Source organism: Lotus japonicus, chromosome 1, assembly GCF_012489685.1.
Source record: "Lotus japonicus ecotype B-129 chromosome 1, LjGifu_v1.2".
Lineage (NCBI taxonomy): Eukaryota > Viridiplantae > Streptophyta > Magnoliopsida > Fabales > Fabaceae > Lotus > Lotus japonicus.
The window spans coordinates 22,411,053-22,430,994 of record NC_080041.1 but is presented as its reverse complement, the minus strand read 5'-3'; the positions used below and the strand labels follow the sequence as shown (position 1 = coordinate 22,430,994).

Here is a 19,942-nt window from a genome sequence, read left to right as displayed (position 1 = left end):
TTGAATGGGTGTGACTGTGAAAATTTTCCTGACATCACGCGGATGCAAATCTACCAAGTACCAACGAACATAACAAGTAACTGAAGTCTTCTCTATGGTCGTGTTTTGCTGTTGTAACCAACTCAACAAGTAACTGACTAGCAAATCCAATAACTATGTAACTAACTCACTTCATCTATACATGCAATGTAACTTGTAACTAACTCACTGATCACTCACTCACTTCATCCAATAATTTAGGCTTAAATATGTTGGAGGTCCCTCTAAAATAGGGCTTTTGGTTAAGGCCCCTATAATTTTTTTTTGGGTGGAATAAGCCCCTAATGTGAAAATAATATATAGTGATAAACCCCTGCCGTGAGGTTCCGTTTAATTTCTCATGATTCTGCAAACGACGCTGACGTGGATTATATTTTGTGAAAATTATTCAATTAAAGAGGGTGCCACGTAAGTAAATTAGGATTGAAAAAATAAAAACCCAAGTAAAAAACTCAAGTAAAATCCCCAAATGTACTTGTGTTTTTTACTTTGGATTTTCATTTTATTTTTAATTTTTGATCTCTCATTTACTTACGTGGCACCCTCTTTAATTGAATAATTTTCACAAAACGCCGTTTACAAAATAATCAGAAATTAAACGGAACATCACGGCAAGGGCTTATCACCATATATTATTTTCACATTAGAGGCTTATTCCACCCAAAAAAATTTGTAGGGGCCTTAACCAAAGCACCCCTATTTTAGAGGGACCTCTAAGCCAATAATTTAATAGTCCTACCAAGTTAAGCATGTATGTCTATCATGGTAAGCTTATATACTAATACAATATTGGTAAAGGCAGTAGAATGAATAGCCTTAATATATGGAGATTAACAAGTTGAGGCAGATGAATAATTCCTCCTTGAATTTTATCACAAACGAGACATCAATATATCGATCTCAACATATTTAACGTGTTCATGAAATGTAGAATTTTGTGCAATTTGAGTAGCAAATAATTGTTGTCACAATATATAAAAATTGGCTTCTGAAGATGTTGATTAAGATCATGAAGCAAATAGACAAGCCACATCAAATTTCACATGAGAAGTTGTAGCAAAAGCCCTATATTCTACTTCGTATAATGATAATGATTTGGAAATTGTGTGTTGTTTCTTGGATGTCTAGGAAATCAAAAGAGGAACCATAAAAGGTAGAGAGACCAATTATAGACCTTCTTGAATCTGAGCATTAAGCCCAATCAGAATCACTAAAAGATTTGAACTCAAGATTTTAAGTAGCAGCAGAGAAAAATAAGAAAAATATGCTCTGGCCTAGCATCTTTTAATCTTGCTCATAATGTATACTACCAATAACGGATCTAGAAATTTGATGTTGTGAGGGAAATATCTACATATAAAATTGTAACGGAAAAAATAAAACATATATTATTAGAAGTTTGAAAGCACATCATAATTGTTCCCTACGAGTTTTCATAATATGAAAACTCTGCACAATTTTTTCATTCTCAACACTATCAAATACATCTTTCTCTATATAAGTAACTAAACAATCATTTAATCATTCATCTCCCACACGATTTCGCATCCGGTTCTTGATGGTATTCATAGCAAATAAGACTCTTTCAACTGTTGCGGTTGCTACAGGTAGTATCAACTCTTTGAGCAAATATACCATTGGATACACAATATGCTTCATAGTCTCCACAAGCTTTGTAGTAAGACCACTAATTCCGCCCAATCCTAAAAGTGCACAATCATAGCATATATCCATTAAGTAATTTTCAAGTTGATTATCTAGTGCCAAAAGTTCCATTGGGAAAAATTTGAAGGATAAAAATAAGCCAAACAAATCAAATTTTCCTTATCAAATGAAGCAAATGAGTCTCTTGGACTTAAGCATGCTACACAAAGAAGCAACTCAGTATTCACTTCAGTAAAACGATTATTCAACTCTTGAACCTGCCCATCAATCACTTGGTAAAATAATTCAACTTGAAAATGATGCAAATTAGAAACTTTCTCCAAGTTGCGCCTTGATCTTCCTTGTGTTTGAAATGTATCATTCGTAATAGGAATTACAACATTGTGTTTTTCAAAAAATAATGAAACTCCATCAAGTAAAGAATGTCAATTGTAACGCCCCAAATTTCTCAACTGAGGAATCACATTAGTAACCTAACAAAGTCTAAGGACTATTCTGCAATCCCTAAAATCCAAGGGTAATTTTTTTAAAATGAGAATGAATATCATAGTGTTGGAAACACATGATAACTTTATTTAAATAACCTGTTTCCCGATATATAGTAATAATAGCTTACAACACCATAGTAAGGTTCAGAATAAACATGCGCACTTTAACAGTGGCGGAAGCAAGGCTTTAATAACAGAGTTCCCTTAAAGAAAGGGAGACTCAACATAATCCACAAGAAGAGAAGCAAAGCTGCTTCTCACACCACTACTCCACCGCTTACGACTCGATCTCCAACTCGAGCAGCTAAGCCTCGGCGGAAGGATCTCCATCGCCTAATAGCGTTAAGCGCCCAAACAACAAATAGCAAATAGAAAGGGTTAACTCCATGCAATTACCAGGTATAAAAGAGAAAATCATGCTATTCAAATTTAATGACCTAGCATGGTAAATGAACTAGCATCATAACTCAACTCATATATCAACAACTTAACATCATAACATTTATTCAGGCATCAACAATCCTCAACAATGTAACGACAAATCAGATATCAATAATCCTCAACAATATAACGAAAAATCAGATATCAATAATCCTCAACAATATAACAACAAAGCAGATATAAATAATCCTCAACAATATAACATCAAATCAGATATCAATAATCCTCAACAATATAAATCAAACTAGATATCAACAACCTCAACAATATAGATTAACTCAGCTATCAACCACTTAACATATCAGATGACAATAAAACCAACAATATGAGTCAATCAATAACGTCTCAAAAGACGGGACGATGATAGGACCACACCTCCTCATCGCCACGTATAACGTCTCACAAGACGGGACAATCATAGGACCACACCTCCTGATCGCCACTTAGCGTCTCACAAGACGGGACAATGATAGGACCACACCTCCTCATCGCCACTTATAACGTCTCACAAGACGGGACAATGATAGGACCACACCTCCTCATCGCCACTTATAACGTCTCACAAGACGGGACAATGATAGGACCACACCTCCTGATCGCCACTTAGCGTCTCACAAGACGGGACAATCATAGGACCACACCTCCTGATCGCCACTTAGCGTCTCACAAGACGGGACAATCATAAGACCACACCTCCTGATCGCCACTTAGCGTCTCACAAGACGGGACAATGATAGGATCACACCTCCTCATCGCCACTTAATAATGCCACGAAGGCCACACAGTACAATCCGACAACGCATATGCACAAATATATATCAACAATTACAAATCCAATAATCAAGACAGAGTAACCCTATGTTACTCTTAATATCAACAAGCATACGTCAACTCAACTCAATGACAGAAACCAGTAAACGGCCGAAGTCCGTCAGAAAACGGAGACACACGTCTCAATAAGTTTACTCGACCGAAGCCTTCAGAAAACATTTGGCACAAGCCTCAGAAACAATCAATATAAGCAAGCATACAACATTGCAAGCATGATCATCACAATCCAATGTCAATCAATATAAACATCTTCATCTCAAACGCAGACAGTGCGATAAATACATGCAAGAATCAAAGACGCGCTAAAACTGAGTTACCCTTACCTTCAGGAGTAGAAGTTGGGCATGGAAGTTGTGAACCTAGAACAAGGAAATACAATCATCAACACAAGCCTCACTAGGGGCAACACGATCTAATAATACTAATCGAAATCGTAAAGAAAGCTTTTAAAGCTTCAGAGTTCACATTTGGGCACGAATGGACAACGGAGACTTCGTTCGCTAAAACGAACATAACTCGAGCTACAAAACTCGGAATGACACGAAACCAGAGCCAAAATTTCGACAATCGAAAGAGCTACGCTATAGCTCAGGTCATAGAGACCCAAAAATTATTTTTGGACACGGTACCCTAACAAATAGGTTTCGGCCACTCTCAAAAATAGGGTTTTCGAACTTTTTCTTCGATCTAAATCAATTCCTAGGTATTCTTAGGCGATATCTAGGCCAGGGAAACTCTCAGAAAAATTATCAAATCGAAAACTATTGCAGGGGAATTTTGGTCAATATTTTTAGCTCAGAAACTCAAAATCAGAATTTCGAAAAACAAATTAGATGGGGTCGACACCAACGACGTTTATGCGACTAATCCTAATGACACTAAGCTCAGTCGAGAGTTTTAAGCCCAAAGGACGGAACTTTAGCCAAAAATGGGTATTATGAGCAGAATTGAAACTCGACGGCAATTCGGCGAGAATCGGCGAAATGTAATCCGCTAAACATGCTCTTGGGCACACAGGGAATAAGTTTAGATAGAGAGATCGAGTTATTTGGACAGTTTTACAAAAAGCTCAAAATTTTGAGCACAGAAAGACATAGAGAAAAGCGACAGAATTGACGATCAGAAGTAAGGATTAGCATCAGTACCTTGAGGCCTACGCGTAGCAACGAACTGTGCGACGATCAGACAAGAATCGGCGAAAAGCTTTTCTCCTCCTCCTCCTCTTGAAACCCACGGCCGTGTGTGTGTGTGTTTGTGATGTTTTTTGTTTTTTTTTTTTCATTTTTCAAGCTATTTATAGAAAACGGAAAACGCGGAAAAATGAAAATTTCGCGATTCTGATTTTTCCTGCACATTCCTCCGTGAATCCTAAGATAGGTTCTGGCGACAGAATTCCAAAACTCAAAAGAGGTTTCTTGGAATTAAGGTAAACAATCCAAAGTCGGTGTAAATCTATTTTACCCGAAAAACTACTTTTTGCAGTGAATGTCGGATGAGAAAACTTCTTTCTGAAGAAAGATTGGAAACATTGAAAGAAATGGGTGTACGCGTGTGGAATCTTCGTTTGAAGCTCCGAATAGAAAAAGTCTTCATCAACCGTCTATTCTAGGTTTCTTGAGCTATCAGGGTTTTAGTTTCGGCAAACCTCCGAGAATTAGAATCGGACGTTCGTACATCTCAGGGTTTCGTATCGAAACGCTTGTCATGGAAGGATTTAGAGAAGTTCTAACATTTCTCTGAAGATTTTTGGAATTAGTTTCCATCGTGTCTTTTAGTGCGAATTAGTCGTTTACTGACGCTCTCGTCCTAGGTATAATTGAATACTACTTGTGCTATAAACTATATCGACTATAATACTATTCTTAGTCATTTCCTGAACTTTCTTCTTCATAATATTACTCCAACCATCAAATGAAAGTCAAGTTCCTCTCACGTTGACACAAAATCCTATGCGTGAGTTGGAAATTAATTATTTATTTAATTCTAAAATCCTGGGTCTTTCATCAATCATCGTCCCTCATAACTTGCAATCTTTAATTTGACACAATAACTAACTTCATAGCATTTACAATAACTTGATCACTTCTTTGTAATGCTTGAGATAATTCATTAGCATGCGCAAGATAAAAACAAATTCAAAAGATTGTATCAAATTCAACAAAGCACATGCTTCACCTTTTTGGTCTAAACTTATGACATCTTCCTCAACAATTTCAAGCACATCAATTATTGAAAAGAACAAAGAAATTATACTTATTAATGTACCATAATGAGAGTCCCATCTAGTATCTCATGATTTATTGATCATAATTTCTTGATTCAAACCACGACCACCAAGGTTGTCAGACTCGAGAGTTTACGTAGACTCATTTTGGGGAGGTAAACTCATTTCGTCGAGTTAACTCGTAGACTTGTAAAAGTCTACCAAAAAAAACCTGTCATAGTGTATAAAAATACATACTACAACCATGAAGGAGAAATTAACTAAATAAATTCAACATTCAACTTCATAATAAAGCAAAGTTCAACATAACACATAAACAACCAAGAGTGCATCAAAGTTCAACAAAGCATGTAAACAACCAAAGTACCTCCAAGAGTACGTAATTCATAACAAAGTCTTAAAGAGAGCTAAAAATAAAAATCAATAGTGCATAATTCATAATCTTTAAACTTCAAATGATCAAACATCTTCCATGTCATCATCTTCAGACTCTCCTTCATCATCATCCATGTTCTCCTCTTCCTCAGATGAAAATGTTTCTTGAATGTAATCATCATCAAGGGTAGGTGGATTACTTGAGCTTGCAACCAAATCATCATCAACATGTTGTACATCATCATCTTCATAGACATTAACATTGTTTCTTTCTCCTTCTACATCTCCAACATTTGTTATCCATTCATTATCAGATTCAATATCCTCAAGAGGGATAAACACTTTCCTCTTTGTTCCTTTACGCTTCAACTTCAAGTTGTGCATGACATAAACTAAGTCATTCATCTTCTGTTGGTGCAATCTATTCCTTTTTTTTGTATGAACCTAGAATAAAACATAAGTATATAAAATTAAAACCTATAAACAAAGTCAAGTTTAAAATTATAAGACCTTAAAGTAAAGCTTACCATTTCAAATGAGCTCCAATTGTGCTCACATCCGGAAGAGCTACAAGTCAAGCTTAGAATCTGAATAGCAAGCTTCTTTAGTTCAGGGGGCATTGATCTCCATAAAAGTCCCACCATTCTGCTGGAGGTGTAGTCTTCTTAGCATCTTGTGCAGCACCTAGTCCAAACATGTCTTTCATATAATGAAAGTCCTTAACTTGAGCATGAATCTTATTCCTCTCACTGTGAGAGCTCACCATGCTTCCTATACAATTGTATAGCCCTTGTTTGACATCAAGATCATCTTTTTTGAAATTAGGCTCCCAATGTAATTGAGGATTGAGGTAATATGCAGTTGCGTGCAAGGGCCTATGAAGTTGTTTATACCACCTCTGATCTATGATGTTCCATACAGGCTCATAACTACAAGACGTCAAATACAAATTAATTAGAAGATATTTGAAGAGAAGAAATCTAGAAGATATTTAAAAACATTTATTTACCTCTTCTTAATATTCTTGAAGTTCTTTTTTATCTTTTCCTTAGCGCCGTCCATCGCATTATATATGAAACTCATTGCAGGGCTTTCATCAGAATCCACCCTACGAAGAACTCCTATCACAGGACCAGCAGCCTTGAGACATGTGATTATGTTCTTCCAAAACCGATGGTCCAAAGCTATACTTTGCACCCTTTTCCCCTTTGCCATAGTAGAAAACTTACTTGACTTCTAGTCATCTGACCTAAACAAGTTCTGCACTGATGTTTGCAAGATAAAGTCAAGTATGATTGTGCAACCTGTCCTTCTCCACTCCTCCTTAAATGATTCAAGCATTGCATCAGTTCGACTTACTGCTCGCTTCAAAAGTTTTTCTTTAAGGTCATGATAAGAGGGTGGCTTGAAGCCAACTCCATATTTTGCAACAGACTCCAACATCTTTGCAAAAGCAGGATTTTTAATGCAATTAAAAGGAATAGCACTGGTGTAGAAAAATTCAGCAATGTCATCATCAACCACCGACTTCAAGTCCTTTTTCACCTAATTATTCAATGTTTGTTGCACCGCTCCACTTCCACCACTCTTGCTTTTGACTTTGATGGCATGTTGAAAATGTTTTTGCCCTTTCTCTGAATTTGAGTTTCAACAACCTCCACTTGTTAATAGTCTTCCTCAATATCAATCAAATTTCTCTTTTTCGTTGATGCAATTTGAACCTCCACAACAATTTTCCTTATAGAGTCCCTTACATTTTCAGGCACAGTAGTACATGGTTCTGAATCAATGCTTGTACCAACAAGATGATGCTTGAACCTGTAAGTCCCTGAAAATTCTTTTGCGCAATAGGTACATTTAACCTTTTTTCCATTGCCTAAAATATCAATCCTATGTTTCCACCCAGGATCAGTCCTTTTTCCAGGGGCATTCTTTCTTCTCTAGTGTTAGCAGGCCAACAACAGTGTTGCTTGAAGCATCTTAACCACCAGCCCCGGACATTTTGGATTCTGAAGTGAAACTGAAAGCATAATTTTAAAAATATTTTAGCAACAACATGATGAATTTGAATTCAGAACCAACTTGGACTCTTGGCGTATATCAAAATATTCAAAATATTATATCAGAATATAAATTTGAACAATTGGACAAGTATAATAGTATATCATATATGAATATACTAGTATATCAGAAGATGAATATCTGGAGAAAACGTAATAGTTTAGTTTCTAATTAGAGAAAATGTAATAGTTTCACATCCTAACGTACGAAATTGAAGATATAGAGTGCGTGGTATTCACATCCTATCGAAATTGAAGAAGAAAATGTAATAGTTTCTAATTAGAGATTCACCAACTAGAACTGACAGAGAATCGCAAAACCTGCAGCAGCGACGGAGGGTGAGGCAACTGCAGCGGTGGCCGGCGGCGCGACGACAGGTGGCAAAAGCAGCAGCACGACGGTGGGTTGAGACAGCAGCTGCGCAGGTTCTCTCTAGGGTTTAAACTTCTATCGTGAAAAGGAGCAAGAATGAAGAGAACCTAATCTGTGTATTTTTTACAAAAGTTTCATGCGAAATTCCCAAATTACCCCTTTAATTTGGGAATTTAGGGAAAAATTGAATTTTTTTCAAAACTCGTAATCTCGGTTCAGACTCGCGATTTTGTACAAGTTTACCGAGTTTACTCCGAGTCTGCCCGATTCCATGAAATTAAGTGTTTACCAGCGAGTTAACTCATTTTTTGGACCTAGAAACGTAGACTCGTACGGTTCTACGAGTTAACTCGCGAGTTTGACAACCTTGACAACCACTAGAGATCTCTCTGTTGTACAATGCTTTTTTCACCTTCTTATGTTGACTATCACGAAGAATATTTCTATGTTTACATGAAGCCCCAACAACATTGCATAAAGTAGCAATTGTACTAAAAAAACAATGCAATTGTAACATTTTTTTTTTGCTACTATAACAAGAGCTAATTGAAGTTGATGAGAAAAGCAATGAATATAGAATGCACAACTATTCTCTTTTAATATCAATCTTTTGAGACCATTAAATTTACCTTTGCATATTACTTGCTTGATCGTAACCTTGTCCACGTAATCTTGACAAACTCAACCCATGTTTTGCAAATAATAACTTCAAAGCTGATTTTAGTGATGAAGCATTAGTATTTGAAACATGGACAAAGTCAAGAAGACACTTTATAACTTGTCCGTTCTTGTTCACATAACGCAAAGCCACAGCCATTTTTTCTTAATTGAGACATCACGAGATTCATCAATTAAAATAGAAAATAACTTATCTCCCAAATTATCAAGTACAACTTTAGTGGTCTTACTAGCAGCGGCCCTAACGATATCTTTTTGAACTGCAAGAGATATTAACTTGAGATTTCCACGAGCATTCTTCAAAACTTGATGAATATTGTCATTATGGTTGGAAAGAAAATCTAGAAGCTCAAGAAAATTTCCCTTGTTGCTTGAAAGCATTGACTTATCATTACCAAGAAAAGTTAATCCTTGGCGCAGTAAAAACCGAATGCAATCAACAATAGCAATCAAATGAGTTCGGTAGTCTTCTTTGATTTGGAGAGATTGTTTACACAAAGCAACTTCAATATGTTGTGATTGTTTCATTAGAGCTTGACAATTTCTCCAAACTTGATTATGAGGACTACTTGAATCTTCAACATGAACATCAAACCCCTCACTCTTTTTCCAATTTGTAAAACCTTTTGTTATAAATGAATCACTTCCTCCTTTATGTTCTTCAGTATATGATCTCATCTAACTTCAACGTAAGAAAAGTGTAGCATCTTCCTTTTGACTATATTCTAACCAATTGTCATATTTTAGATACCAATCAGGATTGAACCTACGCAAAGTATTTTCAAATTTTCTTTGTGGAAAACTAATCTCTTTTGGTTGACAAGGGCCCTTTTGTAGATAATATTTCCTAACTTCATCTTTATCATTAGGGTGATATGATGACATTCTTGGCCTTAACCCAGGATCATTAGGAAGCTTTCTTGAGTCGAATAAATAAATATTTTTTTCATGATTGGACCTAATGTCTCATTGATTGCTTGAGATTGAGAAGATGGTTGCTTAGGTATTCTCCTTTTGAACAAAAATTTCATTGCTACATAAAGTTAAAAGAAAGAAAAATCCTTAGCTTTAAAACTCAATTGTGTTTAAACACTTACTATCTTTATCAAGTAAAATATTGGAAACAAAAAATATTGTAGCAAACCCAAACTAAGATAATGTCAATTTATCACTAATGTGAACAAAATGATGCATATGTGTGGCAAACTGGAAATACGGAACTGATAAATTATAGCATCACTAATGTTCACATTTCATTTTGTTCATACTATAGCAAACCAATCCTAGTAATTTATCGCTAATTGCTAAGTGTCAATCATATATTCAGATGCATGGCAAACTGTAAATACATGGCGTGATGGCAGCACATGATGCATCATACATGTGATTATGTGAATGTAAATTTTAGCTCTCAAAACTCAATCACAAGTCAAAACCACTTATATTGAAAAATAAAACACACACACACACACACTGAGAAACAAACAGAAAGAACGGTCAAAAACCATTCTAGTTCCAGGCCCCAAAACCAATTCAAGTTCCAGCCCCAAAGACGAAATTAATAAAAGGACAAAGATAGTTGTTTGGTCTGTGAATCTCCATCTTCTATTGAAAAGGTGGGCTGACAATTGCTGCTAAGAAGTGAGAAAGCAGAGTCCTTTGTTGTTTGATTTGTGGAAGAAAAAAGGAGAACTGTTGAGTTTTCCTTCTCTCTCTCTCTCTCAATGTTTCTTCGGTGAATGAAAGAAAGTGAGGAAAAGATTTGGGGATTTGGGGTTATCTTATGAGTTATAACCATTGGACCATAGTTACCTGGTTTGCATTATTGTCAATTTTACCATGTTGCTATTGTGTTTTAGGCACTTATCTTGTGGATTTATTTGAAAAAGATGTAGATTAACTCTCTTCATAGGTCGATTTTAGCTGAAAGGAAGAGGATCAGAGTTAGAAAATCAAAACTAGAAAGCGAAAAACAGAAGAGAACAACTAGAGCTCGACCCAAGGATAAAAGGAAGGAACTTTGAGGTTGGTTGATCGTCCGTTGAGCTGGAGACACGCCAAGGACGCCACCGATCATCGTCTTCTTCATGGTTTTTCTTTGTAAACTTTTGAGCATCCATGAAAATGGGCAGCTAGGTTCTTTTTGTTGGGATTGGTTGTAGCCTTTTGGACTTGATTCACTCACTTTGACCTTTACATATATATATCAGTGTTTCGATATGATGGATTCAATGATTTACCTTGTGTTTTATGCATGTTTTAGCTTAATCATCTAAGACATGATTTTGGATTTGATAGTATAGTGAGAACTAGCTATTTGAATTTGATCTAGGTAAATGTCCTCTAATGCATCTAAGATCTAGAGATAGAATTAGATCATTAGTCAAACTACATCCATGCTTAATGCTTCTTGCTTATTAATCAATCAAGAGATTGAGGGTTTAATATAGTATGATGATAATCTTTGCATAGGAAGATCGTGTAGTGAGATAAGATACGATGTGATGGATTTAATCATAGGACAAGGTTTATGTATGAAGTCTTAGAGTGCGTAAAGTCAATCGGTGAATTCGAATTCCAACAAATGTCTCCTCTTGATTTCAATCTTGTTTTATATCGTTTTGTTTTACTTACAAGTTCTTTTGGTTACCGAAACAATTAAACATTTTGAAACCCTCATTGCTTACATAATTTAGCTAAAGAAAAACATGTATTTCCAATTCCCTGTAGATACGACATAACCCTTTGTTGTATTATAATTGAATCTTGAAAGGAATTCAAGAGTATGTGTAGTAAAAACCTTTCAATAAAATGGCGCCGTTGACGCTTCGGTACGCGGTACGATTACTGAAACGTGGTTCGAGATTAAAGAAATATGTGATACGAGAGGGGTATACATAGTCGGTTCGACATTTTGGTATGTGGTACATTTTAATTATTAATTGGTATGCTCATATAAAAATTGATGATAAAAAATTTAAAAATTCAAATGATTAATATCAATTGAGGAACATGAGTAACAACTTTTATTCCCTTATAAAAAATTGAGTAACAACATAAAACAATTGAATAATAACATAAAACAAAATTGAGGAACATGAGTAACAGTCACACATTCATTCCCCGGTAACAAAATTGAGTAACGCCCCACTGACAACAAATGTTAATGTCTTCTTACTAGAAAGGAACATTAATTTCTTTTTCTTTTTCCTCTTTTAGTCCACTGTGCATGCAATTCATCAACGGTGCCGGACCCAACTTCACATCTCCTTTCTTCTAGCCTTGTAGAGGATTCCTCCAAAGAAGTGTCATTTAGATTCATATCCCATTTTTTGAAAGGTCCATGCTTGTAAGTATCAGAAAATTGGGACTACAAGTGAATATTTAGTGAATAAAAACCAATTTTTCATCAATTTCATAGTTCAACCTATTCCTCTTGACATTATGAATGTAGACATAAGTACTCCAATTTCTTTGAGCTAAAGAGCAACTTATTGGTTGAGATAACACTTTTTTTGCAACCTCTGCTAGTTCAGAAGTTTCAGAACCATAAGTAGACCACCAATCAATAGCATCCATGGTCACAACATCTACTTGGGCAGCTTCCATTGCATATATGCCTTTTTTCATGTGAAACATTGTAAGTCTCGTAAAAGCTTCTGCTTCTCTGCATTTTCAGATATTTTTTCAAAAGCTTGCATTACTGTAATGATCACTTCTTTATCGTTGTTTGGAGCCTTCCTAGCTATACCTCTTGGGGCTGCTGTCTCAAGGTATCGAATCTCATAAAATTTAGGGGTTAATGCAAAACCAATGCAGTGAATAATGTAATTCATTTTGTCCACCTTTCAGTAATTAGGCTTTTTATTTTGAAATAGGAATCTGCATATTTTTTTATCATCATTATCTCCTTTATTTCTCCAAGCATGATATCCATATTTTCATAAAACTCTCTCAATTTTGAACCTTTACCATCAGCAAACTTAATCAACAGATAAATTGGTTTTGTTATGTTGATCACATTTTCAACTTCCTCCCAAAAGTTGTAATTGTGAATTGTTTCAGCAACTAAAACACTCATTTTTCTAGTATTCTCATCTCCATTTTTTACATATTCTCTCCAAAAATTCAAAGCAACAGTAGTAGAAAGAGCATCTCTACATTCATAAAGCCTCCTCAGTAAAATATAGTGTGATGCAAATCTAGTCTTTGCAACTTTTAGAAATTCAAGATCTGAATTTGCTCTGAAAAATTGATAAGGTTTGACTATGATTAATTATGTACTTTAATATGTTCTTTCCCTGATTTTAAGTGTTTCTCAGCCAATCAAAAGTTTCAGCAAAATCTTTGAATATTAAATTCAAAGTGTGAACAACACAAGGAGACCAGAAAATGTATTTGTGTACCTTTTGTATTTTTTTCCTAGCAGCCTTGCAATTTGCGGCGTTATCAGTCACCATTTGTAGAACATTAGATGACCACATTTCTTCTATGGCTTTGACTAGATATTGAGAAATAGCACCCTCATTTTTTTCAACTCCACAAAAGTCCTCTGCATACATAAACATAGTTGCTCTAATATTCATAGCAAGAACATTAATCAATGACATTTGCTTCACGTTGCTCCACCCATCTGAAATAATAGAGACTCCTTGATGATACCAAGTGTCTTTGATAGGAGCTAAATCATTCTCAACACTTCTCTTGCATTCATCCAACAAAACAGTTTTTGCCTTTTCAAAAGAAGGCGGTTTGTAACATTTAGGCCCCTTATTAATGACTTCTAACATTTGAAAAAATTGTGGATTTCTTAAGACATTAAACAGAATCTCATTAGCAGAAAGATCTCTCATCACCTTCATATCAACATATGCATTTTCCATAAGGTGGAAAGAAGCTTCAATAGGCTTGGATAATTCATATTCTTTATTGCTAATTGTAGAAATCTTCAAAGATAAAGACAAGCCACCAGACTTTTCCGCATTCAACTCTTCTTTTAAGTTTTCGAAATTCATCTACATTTTTCAATAATGCTTGACAACGTTGAATGTTGCTTATTGTCCCTGCTGGAGCGCCAAAGAAATGATAACGGATCATTGTATATATACTAGTGTATGAGTTTTTGCAGTGCTTGCATGACCACGTTTTTGACACTCCAGGATTTTTTTCAGGAGCAACATCAGTGTAAATGGCCTCTTTAGCTAGAGGCTTTGTTGCTTATTTGTGCTCACTCTTCATGGAAGACACCCCAGAAGAAGTTCTAGCCTGTCGCGATACTTGAACTTCTTCATTGTCACTTGCTTCATGACTCTGAGTAGCAGAACCATTAGAAGATAGGTTGTTGCAAGTTTCTTTTTCCAAATACCATGCTATCAAGAAAAAGAAAAGACGACGGTACATGGAAAAATAACAAAGAAGAATCACAAAGGATAAAAGAATAAGCATCATAATATTTAAAGGGAGAATTGCACAAAAAAACCTAGGTTACAATGGTTAATGACTTTAATTTGCACAATTGTTGATAAGGACAACATTTTCCAATGTATCCAATCCAATTTTCAAGTAGTATACAATAAATGAATAAAAGAAATTTTTTTATAAAGGAAAATCATAAGTCATGACACAATATAAGGAGTATTAGTTGGTTATTCCTTTGATTTAATAATTGTTGTTTAATAAAAAAATTGAAAATGAATCAATTAAGAGATTGCACGAGATTTGTGCAACCATTAAGCTACTTGACTTTTTCAAATATGCAGTCTGGCATTCAAAAATCTTTAAAAAAGGAAAAAAAATTGGAACCTGTACATGAAGAACCAATGCGCGAATTGGAGAGAACCAGTTCGCAAACGTATCGTGCACTGGTACGCATGATCCATAACGCGGTTCTAGGAAAAATAGGAGAACCAGCTAACTATGAATTGGACAAAAGAAATGAGAGAGTGATAGAATGGTATGAATGAATCTAAATATCTGATTGATATTAGAATTACCCACTACAAAAATTTCAGCTTTAGCCTTTAAACAATGCGAGACTATGATTTGTGGGGGCAATTTTTACCTGATGGGGCAACAAAAACATACACTCTTTATACTTTAAATTTTTTTATAATGAATTTTTCATAAATCAGGTGGGGTCATATGCCCCCATAGCACATAACGTGCATCCATCCTTGTATACTACAACGTATTTTTACCTTTTGCAATAGTTAAAAATAGTAGGCAAAGCTATTGAAACTGTTGCCTAAACTTAAAGGGAACACTTTTGAACAACTAATTGAGTTGTTGGATATACTAGTATTACCCATTAATTTGGTATAAAAATTAATTATATTCTACGGTAACAAGCTAGATAGTATGACTCCATTGGAGCTGAAAAAGGAACTGACTCAAAACACTCATTGAAAAACAAAGATAAGATACGGTACTTGCGAGGTAGATCAAGCAACCAATTAAGCGATGATAAGCTAGATATATTATTATAAGAAAACTAGTAAATGCTGATGGTTTTTTTACTGATGGCCAAAATCTACTGATAATTTCCCTAATTACCGATGATAAGACCTTTTTTTGCGAAAAAGTAAACCTTTTTCCCGGTGACTATGACCGCTAGTAAGTGTAAGGAAGACTCCGCGGGAAAATTTAGATGTCGGGAATACTTGGTGGGAAAGGTTACCAACGACAAAATCGTCGGTAGATGAAATCTACCAAAGAACATAATCGTCAGTGTTATCACCAGCCATACCCTCGAACAACCTGCCTCTAATTTGAAAGAAACAAGTTCAGTAATTCTGTCAACCGCTTCACCCATGGAACCATCCATTTTACCAATGGTTTAAATCGTCCGTATGTGTAACCGTTCGACAATTTCGATTATCGATAATATATATATATATATATATATATATATATATATATATATAGGTTAACTATCAGATTGGTCCCTGTGTTTGTGTCGCCGTCTGAGGTGAGTCCCTCCCCGGAAAATATATGGTTTAAAGTCCTCGTGTTTGAAAAACGTATGAAGCGGGTCCTCGCCGGAGGGCGGAGCTCCGGCGAGCGCTGATTTGGATTGGTGACGAGGATAAAAATGCTTACGTGGATTATAAAAATTAAATAAAATTAAATAAAATTAAAATCTAGATTACCAAAATTAAAAAATTAAGGGTTTAAAATTTAATCCTATTAACAGGGAAAAAAATAAAAAATCATCATCCTTATTCATAAGTCAGTTTCCTGCAACCAGAAGCACAAACTTGGGTTGCTTCCAATCAAAATACCAGATTAGCAAAATAAAGGACAAAGCAAACCCTAAATCAAACACAATTCCAACCTAGAAACCAAGAAACTTCAACTTCTTCCTCATCTTCCTCCTTAATCTCCTTAGTCAGACCCATTCAAACCACCACTGGATCACATAAATCGCATCTCCATCGCCGCATCTCCAAAGCCAGACCCATTCAACCCACCGCTGGATCGCATCTCCAAACCACCACTGGATCTCCTAAATCGCATCTCCATTTCCATCCTCAGTACTCCTCCTTGTAACCTCCTAAATCGCATCTCCATTGTCGCTGGATCTCTTCTCTTCAGCCACCTCTGCGCCGCCTCTCCCAGTGGCGGAGCTTGACCACCACCGTCGCCATTTCATGCGTGAGGCTCCATCGAACTCGCCTTGTTACAATCCTCTTCCTCTCTCTCCTCATCCTCTCCTTTCGCTCGAAAACGACACCTCTCATGTCACATCCTTCATCGACTTTGCACTTCATGCCTGATTCCTCTTCCTCGCAGATGTGGTTTGCAGGTGGGCGTGGGGGGTGGGGTTGGGGCTCACAGATCTCTGGTTGCAGGTGGAGGAGGTTTGGGGTGAGGCCGTGAGGTTGACAGTGGTGCTTCCAGATCAAGCATCAAGAACAGATTTGGGGGTTTTTAATGCCCATACTGAGGATGAAGAAGAACACGGTTTTGGTTGAAGCTTTTGTTTCCTATTTTACTGAGAAAGAACACAGTTTTGGTTTCTCTGGAACCAAGCAAGCAAGGTAGAGGGAAGGATTTCAGAGAGGGGATGGAAGATTATGGTTTTTTTAGAGAGATGAAGCAGATGAAGATTGTTTATTTGATTCAGATGGAGATGAACATGGGTTTAGTTTTGATGAAGATGAAGATGATTTGGGGGAAATTGATTTTGTTAATTAATTTTTGAGTTAGATTTGTTAATTATTAGTTTTATTTTTGTTAATTAAATTAATTTTTTTTTGGAGAATTAATTTTTATTTTAATTTAATTTTATGATGTGTTATTTATTTTTTATTTTTTATTATTTTTTAAAATCCACGTAAGCATTTTTATCCTCGTCACCAATCCAAATCAGCGCTCGCCGGAGCTCCGCCCTCCGGCGAGGACCCGCTTCATACGTTTTTCAAACACGAGGACTTTAAACCATATATTTTCCGGGGAGGGACTCACCTCAGACGGCGACTCAAACACAGGGATCAATATGATAGTTAACCATATATATATATATAAATGAGTGCAGCACGTCATTTCACCACAACTCCTTCTATTCTATCTTTCTTTCATTTTTCTCTTCATTCTTCCTTTTAATTTTTTAATATATGATAGTCTTTTTTGTTTACTAGTTAATTGTTTTTCCTTTAGTTTGTAATATAAGTTTTTGTAGTTTTGAAGGGACATATTTATAAAGTCCTACACATCATTGATATTAGTGTAACTATGTTTCACATACATATATTGTGAACATGTTAAATTATATATGTAGGAAATTAATATTTGTTAGAATGTAAGACTTAAATTATATGTAATCGATTAAGCTAAGAATATTGTAAAAATATACTTTATTTATATAATATATTATGGGTGAATGAAAAAATACTTCCTTTTCTCAGGGTGATATGTTTCGTGGTGTAAAAATTGTAATTGTTAATTCTTTACCTCCTTTATGATTGTATCGTGATCCTATTCACCTAAGTTTCATATTAAGTTCTTTGTTTATGACCAATTATAAAATAATTGTCATTTTATTAATGAGGCACTTACCAAATGGTGAAAATTAGTAATATGGTGCAAATTGAATTTTAAAAACCTTCAAATCTTTCATTCATTTCAACTGAGTCATCTAAGATGATATAAATCATCAGTTTGTACGTTTTTAAAATTCAATTTGCACCATATTACTAATTTTCTCCATTTGATAAATACCTTATTACTAAACATCATCTTGGAAAGCTATTTGTCAAGCCTGAAATATTGTGAATGAAGGTACAAAGCGATTATTGGGGAATGGACTTATAGTTTCTTTTTGGAAGGATTCTTGAATTCCTCCCGTTGATACTTTAGTGGAATTATTGGTCGAAGATCTCCCGGATTGGTATGTTGAGCTTCCAGTGTCAGGTTATTATATAGAGAATGGGAAATGGAATTAGGACTGCGCTAAATTCTCACTACCTCTATTTGTGATAAGATATTTGAAATTAATCCTTCAAATTTGGATCGGGGGATAAACCTTATTGAAAGTACAATGTTAATGGTAAATTTCTATAAGATCAGTTTCCTCTTTGCTTCTCAATGATAAGGAATCTGATAGATATGAAAAGTTTGATTCTATATGGAAGTTCAAGGACCTCATCAGGTGCAATCTTTTTTATGGAAACTCTCACATAATAGGTTGCTGACGCACGTCAAAATAGCATGATAATTGCATTATTTTTACTATGATTTAATGCTTGATTGTTGCCTTTCTTATACAGAACTCATGTGTTTCCAGGTGTAACTACAAAATGTTGGTGAATAGAGGAAATATGAGAAAATAGTGTAAAATAGGCACAAAAAATAGAATGCTTCTATTGGAGTCTAATATGCCTACCAAAAATCACGGTCGTGCTTTCTAGAAGCCATAATCGTTCCAGTTAATAAAGTTCCATGACCATGCTTTCCCCAGCTTGCCCGTGGTTAAGTGACGTTGATTCTGCCTTGGTTGTGCCGCCTTGTGCAACCAAAGGCCTCAAGAGGCTGATATCATTTAGTAGAGGACAATGTGCAGCAGATAATGAAAGTAGTATAAAGTAAGGAAATAGTAGAGTGTAAAGAATGCTTGTAGAGGAGAGTGATGCAAAAGCATGAGAGATATATTTTTCCTTTGTATTCGTAAGATGTAAGATACTAGGATTTATTGATGTACTCCCCATATGTTATGAGTAGCTAAATTCTCTCTCAAGGTTGCAATGTAAGGAAATGATTTGAACTTTATTATATTTTTATATGTTGATTTTAATTCAGTTTCTTATATGTGTTTCTCTTTTGTGTGCTTGAATCTATATGCATAATTGACCATATCTCTTGTAGTTAATTAACTCCTAGCATGGGAAGTTAATCTATGGAGTCCGTTAAGGGAATAAGGTATAGAGAATTAGTTTCGGTGCGCTCCTAGCAGAGGTTTTTACATTAGTTCTTGATTGCTTCCAACTATTTATGATGCAATGAAATGGAAGAGACAATTATGCACGCTGGTAGCGATTGCTTGTGTGTATATGAAGTGTGAAATGCCTTTGTTGAGGAAGAGGTCTAGAACAAAGTTTTTAGTCAAGGATTGTCATAGAGGTTTAAGCTGCCCACTTATTTTTGTATAGCTGTTTGGAAATTGTGGAAAGATAAGTGTGACTTGGTCTTCAATAAGCGAACTAATGTGCATGATAACATTATCGTTATAATCATCAGTCTAGTCTCCCAAGTGATTCATAGTCTCATTGTT

General features: G+C 35.4%; 1 protein-coding gene and 1 pseudogene across 2 annotated transcripts; both read right to left on the bottom strand.

Annotated features, from left to right (window-relative positions):
- Nucleotides 1-5,938: 5,938 nt before the first annotated feature.
- LOC130734144 (uncharacterized) lies at nucleotides 5,939-8,600 on the bottom strand. Of its 2 annotated transcripts, none has more exons than XR_009017774.1 (4): nucleotides 8,445-8,600; nucleotides 7,073-8,083; nucleotides 6,591-6,992; nucleotides 5,939-6,507 (listed from the first exon to the last, which is right to left on the bottom strand). XR_009017774.1 is itself a non-coding variant. In XM_057586469.1 (4 exons), the coding sequence occupies exons 3-4, from the start codon at nucleotides 6,705-6,707 to the stop codon at nucleotides 6,148-6,150; spliced, it is 477 nt and encodes a 158-aa protein (XP_057442452.1). In that variant the 5' UTR covers nucleotides 6,708-6,992; nucleotides 7,073-8,083; nucleotides 8,416-8,599; the 3' UTR covers nucleotides 5,939-6,147. The 2 variants fall into 2 exon arrangements, 1 of the variants encoding a protein (XP_057442452.1); XM_057586469.1 differs by having other exon boundaries at nucleotides 8,416-8,599.
- A 304-nt stretch (nucleotides 8,601-8,904) lies between these two features.
- On the bottom strand, nucleotides 8,905-13,255 carry LOC130730141 (uncharacterized; annotated as a pseudogene).
- Between the last annotated feature and the right edge of the window lie 6,687 nt (nucleotides 13,256-19,942).